Source organism: Halyomorpha halys, unplaced genomic scaffold (assembly GCF_000696795.3).
Source record: "Halyomorpha halys isolate HHAL.00 unplaced genomic scaffold, Hhal_1.1 Scaffold79.1, whole genome shotgun sequence".
Taxonomy (NCBI): Eukaryota; Metazoa; Arthropoda; class Insecta; order Hemiptera; family Pentatomidae; genus Halyomorpha; species Halyomorpha halys.
Window position 1 is genome coordinate 1,312,300 of NW_027113124.1, and position 7,930 is coordinate 1,320,229.

Below are 7,930 nucleotides of genomic sequence, written 5' to 3' on the forward strand. Positions count from 1 at the left end.
CTCTAGAATCAAAATAAACAACGAACAAACGAAAAACGACAGGACTTTTTGAATGCCCTGGTACATCGCATGTTTCCTGACGTGGTTTTCATAAATTAATAACATGGGTCATGAAAAGGATTTGTGCTCATTATTATATTAAAATTACTATATTAAAATGATTGTAAAACTATTTAGTGGTAATTACACTTATAAAACTACATAGATTAGAAACATTGCGTTTTTGGACTTGATCCTTTAGATATTTTTACAGGTGCTCTATATAATCAATATCTGGTGACTGAATATAATAAAACCTTTTGATCTATTAGTGTTCTTGAACAAAATTTCCATAGATTAAACACATTTTGATCAATAATATCAAAAAAAGTTTTTTTTCCATTGGCCTGACAGACCGTGGAAGTCCAAAGCCTCACGCGATGTACTTAAGAAATACATCGCATGTTTCCTGACGTGGTTTTCATAGGGTGGGTCCGTCACTCCCAAGCCTATTTTTTTGTGAGTGCCACCCATTGGCTAACGGGCTTCACAAATGCCCGGGAGAGATTGTGTGTGAAGATTTTACTATTACCATTGTATATTTTATTTTATTGATTTACGATGTCTTTATTATACACATTTTTTTCCCCTTTACTATTCTTACTATTACTTTTCTTTTTTTTTTCACTGTATGATTATTAGTATGTATTAAATTATTCTTGAATAACTGATGTAAATAAGTTCTGATTTTATGATTAAGTTCTAGCTTTATTTGTTTTCTTTTTTAGTTATTTATTTTTTACTTTTTAGTTACTAGTAGATATTCTTTCTTATTTGTTTTTATATATTTTTTTATAAATAGATATACATTAAATTAAAGAAAAAAGAATTGTAAAAGTCATTTGGACAGAAATAATTTGTTTTTAGTATGTAAACTTTATTATTCTTAAGGGAAATTGTCCCAGAATAACGATTTTTTCTATTCTAATCTATTCTATTATTATTCATCTTTAGGAAAGTTATTGCTCAACTGATGAGAGTGCATATAGTTACGCCAAAAGCTCCAGTTTTTGTAACTATAGACCCAAAAGTTCGTCCTGCTCCACTTCCATGTCCAACATTCACTACGGGTGAACAAAAACCCATTGCTTTAACACAGAGCGCTTATTGGATTCTTAGACTTCCGTATCCTTTTAACTATAATTGTTTTGTTTTTTTATTATTATTGTGTGTATATGTATATTTGAAGTTTACTTTCATTTTTCTTCACTTCAGGAATGCGCAGGTACTTGTATAATAAACAGGCAGTAACTTTTTACTATAGGCTCTGAACTCCCAGTTTTTTTCTATTTATAACCTGATTTCTTTCAGGTTGTAATTTTTTTAAATTTTGGATTATCATAAATACTATCTTACTACAAATAAGACATTTAATAAATGAGATTTAACTAATATTTTATTAAAATATAAATCAGCTACTTCATAAATATCAAAACCACATCCTGTTTATAATCTGTACTCTTTTTTTTAGTTAAAAGTTTAAAAAATATAGAGAACCTTATAAGGTAACTTTATAATTGACTTTTTTGCCATAATTTTTTATTCTTCACGATTTGAAAGAAAACCTTTACCTGTTAGGTCTGTGGAATTAAAATTGGAGCTAATAAATTTTAAATTATTTATTCAGATGATTTCCACCAATTTTTATTCACTGTGATGTCAGAGGAGATCTTTTGTACATTAAAATTGTGAATAAAAGGAAATAAATATTTAAAGCAAGTCTATTACAAGTTAATCATACGCGGCCATATAAATATGTTTTATACTTTTTAAATAGAAAATATCTAAATCTAAATGAACTATTTTAACAAAATAAAATAAATAAAACCCTGACCATCTTCCTATATATTTTAACAAAAGGTTTAAAATTATTATTTATATCAAATTAAAACAAATTACCTGAAAATTAACATAACTAACTTTGAACTATTACACTCATTAAATGCAAATCCATTTAAATGTTTTTATATGATATAATTAAAAACAATTACAGAGAAAAACAAAAACCTACCAACATTCACACGCACACACGCTTTTTTATTTGGTTTTCAGTGGATTATAACAGTGCCCTAAGGTCCATTATTTGAACGTATTGTTAATTTTCTAATCTGTTCCAGCTCTTTCCCAGTACACCTAACTTTGGAATTTCTAATGGGTTGAGATAATTTTTTTTTATGGAATCTAATATAAATTAGACTTTAAGAGAAATTCATATCTGGCTTTTTTTTCATCTTTAAATCTGGTTCACTATCAAGACATACACGGTGATACATCCTGATACTGAGACTGGGCCTCCTCCAAAAGTCTTTGCCAGTTATTACAATCCATTGTTGCAGCTCTCCAGTTCCTAACTCCAAGCAGGAGCCTGCATCCTCTGACATCATGTCCTCTCATCAAACAGTCTGTTGACCAACTCGTCTTTTATCATGTAGTTTCTCAACTAGCTTTCTCTTAGATATCTCAGCTTTGTCCATTCGAGTGATGTGATGACTCAATGAAGTCACCCCAGTCTGATGGACCTATTGAGGGGCGTATCCTTGTAGCGACCCGCGAGTTCAACATTATTCCTTCTTCTCCAGACACCATCCTCTCAAACAGTTCCTAAAATCCTTTTTAGGATTTTTATCTCAAAGATGAGAATTTTATTTTAATCCATTTTAGTTTATGCACAGGCTTCTGATCCATAGGTTAAGGTTAAGGACTTATACAGATGAGAAGATGCATTTTAGTTTATGCACAGGCTTCTGATCCATAGGTTAAGGTTAAGGACTTATACAGATGAGAAGATGAGAATTTTATTTTAATCCATTTTAGTTTATGCACAGGCTTCTGATCCATAGGTTAAGGTTAAGGACTTATACAGATGAGAAGATGAGAATTTTATTTTAATTCATTTTAGTGTATGCATAGGCTTCTGATCCATAGGTTAAGGTTAAGGAGTTATACAGAGTAATGTTAAAAAGGAATACTTCTAAATTTCCTCAGGAGCCCCAAGTAAGACTGTCCGTTGCTATCCTGCTTATCTCCCGGGACGTATCGTTTCCAGAGTTGACCTCTGACCCCTAGCTATTTACCCTCTTAAAGCTGTAGGGTCTAACCTCTAAGGAACCAATCCCTGGTCCCTCCCCTCTTACTCTCAAGTACTTTGCCTTAGCCTCATTAATTATCAGTCCAAATTTCTTTACTGCATCTTCTAGGGGCAAGAGTGACTCTCTTAATTCATACTCCAATCTAGCTGCAATATAAAAGTCATCAGTGTATCTCAAGAGCTGAGCCATGCTATTGAATAGGGACACCCAAAGCTGGATTCCGGACATTCCTACAGTTTGCTCTCCTGAAAAGTTAAAAAGAAGGCAGGCAAGTGCTTCCTTGCCTTACACTATACTTTATGTCAAAGAGCTCAGATAGGTCAACTCTGATACTTACAGCACGCTTAGAGCCCGACATTGTCATCCTCTCAAGATGGATCAATATCATTGGGATGTTAATCTACATGAGGGCTCGCTAAAGTTTCAGCTAAGTAACACCATCATATGTGTTATATCATAAATATATCATTTCAAGATATCTTCTTTGTCCGTTAATTGGTTGCCATCCTGATTTTTGCTTAATGTCACCTTTGGTTTAAATACATTTCACTACTCATTCACTCGCTGATAGAGGAGAAGACTATTGTGGACTGTTCTGAAATTCTCTATGTCTTTCATTCTGCTATTTTTTTCATATTATCTGTGCTGTCTATTTTTCTCCTTTCTGTTTCTGTAGGACTCCTGCATTTGGCATGTATAACATTGGGTCATCCTCTAGTAAGCTTCATTTTTACAGTTTGTTAGCACAAGGCATTTTTTGTCAAACCACGGAGACCTGTTTTTACTAGTCTGCAGTCCAAGGGTTTCCTCTACGATTCCCATCCACTGGGCCTCCACCATGTCATCTCTTTCTCTTTTATGGATTTTTGCCTGGGAACGTAGTGCTTTGGACTACAAGACCATCCATGGTTGCAAAATCAATCACTGTGCCTATTTTTGTTTGTGCTCCTACAAAGACTAAAAGCTCCAATTGTTGGGATATGCACATGGCGTTTCCCAGTCTGGACATGTAAGTCTCCCAGAACTATCTTGACATCATTCAACGGACAAGCTGTGAATGCTATAGCAAGATCTTCGTAAAATGTGTCCTCTTCTCAGACAAAACCTCAGTAGAAGCATTACAGTTAATCACATAGATGTTGAAGAATTTTTCCTAAAGATGAATATAACATAAGCTTGGAGAACTAAGGGTGAACTTAGTTACAGCTTAATTTACCTCTGACAATAAATCCTGTGTCAAACATATGATAGGTTTCATGACAGCTGTAGTATACAGTGTGGTATCTCTTTTTAAGTGTACCAATTCCAAGCCAGAGTACTTTCTGGATCTCTGTGATATCAATATACTTGTTGTCAATTTTCTCAAGGAGTGTCCAATGGGCTCCCAGTGAGTATAAAGATAAAACGAAAATTCTGGCCGAAAGGTTGGCACTAATAAATAAGTTTTAACTTATTTCTGTCATTCTCTGACCATACCTCCAACCATCTTCTCCTATATATAAAGATAAAACATTCCAATAGGTGATTCGTAAGTCCTTTTGATGTTATCTGAATTTATTCGGTAAAGGCAATCAGGCTTCTTAGCTTTGTAAAGAGAGGTTTCGTAATGAGTTAGATATAAGGGAAGCGGGTCATCAGCCCACTGTCCCCTCAATGTGCCTTCAAGTTTGCATGTCCTATATGATCAGTTTACCTAGCCCTCTGGTGATGTGTTTCCCACCTGTGACATGAGGAGCCAACTGACAAACCTCGCCTTCCCCTTCGTTTCCTCACCCTAGTGGTTTGTCCATCATAGGATGATTCCACTACTTACCAGAGAAAGAATCTGGTTGGTGACAGCCTTCAGCAGATGTGGTTCTCTATCAGAATCTTTAAAAAAAAAAACTTATACAAGCTACAGAAAATTTAAGAGTTCATCTGCTGGAGAAAAACCGAAGGTTACAAAATTAAAAAGACCACTATTTGGTTTGGCTCAGCTAATATCTTATAAAAGTTAGCTCGCGTGCGTGTGTATGTGTGTGTGTGTGTGTGTGTGTGCGCGCGCGTGTGTGATAACTAGACTAGTTGTAGCACTCCATTGGTCCATACAAATAATTTTATTTATGTACATAAATAAGAAATGCATTTATAAAACTTTTCCTTATAATATTAATAGATATGTATATGCTTCAGAAAGAAAGTATTATAGCGTTCCCAACCGTTTGAAAAACCTAAAATATGGTGAACTGCTTGGACCAATGTTTGGAATTACTCAAGCTACTACTACGTAGACATTACAATCATATGAATACAGTCTAGTCTTGATCATCTGACAAATAGAGGACCCACAAATGGTCTTGTTATAAAATATTCTGGACTGCTGAGGGTCCTGTTTGAACAATCCAAATAAGGAATTCGAATTGAAATAATGCAATGCTAGATTAGTTTTATTGATATTTCTTTATTATGAAAACATGATGACCATTACAGTGATTGTTTTATGGTAATTGATGATAATTTTGGTACAGAAAATCTACTAGCTCTCTTCACCTGTACCCCTTGCTCCGTTATTACTGGTTAAAATGTTCCTTTCAATAGAAATCACTCTCTTGTCGAATTAGCAAATTTTGGACCATTAAGATTATTCTGCACTCTAAATATTTGTTCCTTTTGCAGCATTTATTGTTAAAGTAGTTCATAATGAGATATTGTTGACCGTAAATATAATCATGGAGAAGTTGGTGGTAAGAGGGGTTGAGGGAGATTAGGTCACAGAAGAAAATAAAGGTTTAGCTATTGTAAAAAGACAAATAATGAAAAAAATAAAATAAAAATTACAAATTAAATGTAAAAGCTGTTAACTAACAATATTCATTGACTCATCTTCTAGCTCTGATAACTCGATTAGCATTGAGAATTGGAAACTATTAATTTTTTTGAGATCCTTAGGGTATGTTGTCCCATACTTTTTATCGACATGAGAACATGATAGTTCCTCTCATGTCTTCTTATCATATCCCAGGCATTCTCTATTGTGTTGAAGTCTGTACTTCTTGATGAAAAACTCAGCACCCTAATTTCAGCTCAGTTCAAGTATTTAGATATTACTTGAGCATTATGAAGCATCAGATTATAGTGAAGTATACGTAATCATGCCTAATATCTGGTTCAAATGATATCACTTATTCTTGAAAGATGTTAGCTGTGTACTTGACACCATTTATAGTGTCTCCATCAGCATTTGGCACTCTGAAGGTGCCTTGGTACAAATTCTATAACAGCCTCCCTGATAAAATCTAGTGATGCGACACTTTTGTCCAGGAGTTTATTACATTTATATTTACTGTTTGAGGAAGGTGGCCTCCTCACATTTTGAATAGAAATTCAAGATGCTATTTAGTGGCAGATATATGAAACAGGCTTCTGTAGCCATATTGGCCTGTACAGATGAAAGAGTATGCACATTCTCAAAAACCAACACCACTTTTTGCTACAGTTGTACAAAGTAACATGAGTGAGTAGATCTTCACCACACTCAAACAAGAGGGACAGTGGCAAGATGAGATAAGAAAAAAAGAGCAAGAGAGAAGTTCCATCGAAACATCAATAACATTATATCAAGTAACCTATAATACCTTCCATTATTCTATGTAAACTCAGTATTATCGATAGAAAAAATGACTATAAATTCTAACGACTATCTTCTAAACCCTTTTGGCAAAACAAATATAATCAATTGTTTTATAGCTATTACAAGAATAGAGATTTTATTTTCATTTTGTTCACTATTAATAATTGTATTTCAGATAAGGTCAAATCCAGGGATACCAGAAAATTATAATTGATTTGGGTAATATCTCCCAATTATGAAACCTGGGGAATACTTGAATTATACAACTATTTTCTAAATTTATTCATTTCTTTTATGCTTTCATGATTTTGTTTAGCTCTGATGAAGGCCTCCACAAGGCAGGCTGAAACTTGGGCATACATTAAAAATAAGCCATATAGTTACTATGTTTTTCTTCCTTTTCTGCACTACCCAACCAACTTTTCCTTGATTAAAATTATTTTGAATTTTATTTTATAAATTTATAGATGTGTTATATTTCTTTTTATCATCGCCCTGTATATTTTTAAAACTTATTACTATTTTAATTTTTGTACTGAATTTTTTAAAAAATAAATCTGCTGTGTAGCATTTGTTCACTCAATTTTTTTGTTTCATGTTTTCTATTTATTTAATAAAGCTTTTTAGGATTCAACTCGTTTTGAAGTTCAAAAAAAAAATTTAGAGTATGAAAGGCAACATTATTGACAAATATCTCCACTTTTATTGATACTTCGTAACCAACCCATCCATGTAAATATGCTGATTGGCTTCTTGCTAGTTTACCTGTTTTTTTTTTTGTTTTATTGTCTGATGCTTTTGAGAAACTGTTTAATATTTATAACAAATTAAGTTCTTTCTCTTAAATAAAAAAAAAAAAAATATCAGTCAGTTTAATGGTGGTACAAAACTCCATTTACATACAAAGGTGGTTTATGTTAAGGCTATGATAAATTGTATGAGATTAGCTTTAAAAACCTTATATATGAGATGCTCTTAATAATTCATTAAATCCACAAATTGAAACAGTTCTTTAACGATATTTACCTTTGAAATGCCAAAGCAACATTGAAACTACTGTATATAATACAAAATCACTACAAAAAAAATTGTGACACCTTTATAAAATCACTAAAACAAAGAAAAGGAAACATGATAATTGAATGAAATAAAAAAGGAAGATTTATAGGAAAAAGAACATATATAAAGCTGA

At 32.8% G+C, this 7,930-nt stretch overlaps 1 protein-coding gene across 3 annotated transcripts in view; it reads left to right on the forward strand.

The window, feature by feature from the left end:
* Positions 1 to 7,534, forward strand: part of LOC106692949 (nonsense-mediated mRNA decay factor SMG8) — a 40,957-nt gene extending 33,423 nt beyond the window's left edge. Inside the window, exons 20-21 of one of the 3 annotated variants that reach the window (XM_014439224.2) lie at positions 994 to 1,164; positions 5,284 to 7,534. In XM_014439224.2, coding sequence (XP_014294710.1) covers positions 994 to 1,164; positions 5,284 to 5,398 — 286 coding nt within the window. In that variant the 3' untranslated portion in view covers positions 5,399 to 7,534. The remainder of the gene's footprint in view (positions 1 to 993; positions 1,165 to 5,283) is intronic. The other 2 variants (XM_014439223.2, XM_014439225.2) reach the window with 2 other exon arrangements.
* The last annotated feature ends 396 nt before the right edge of the window (positions 7,535 to 7,930 follow it).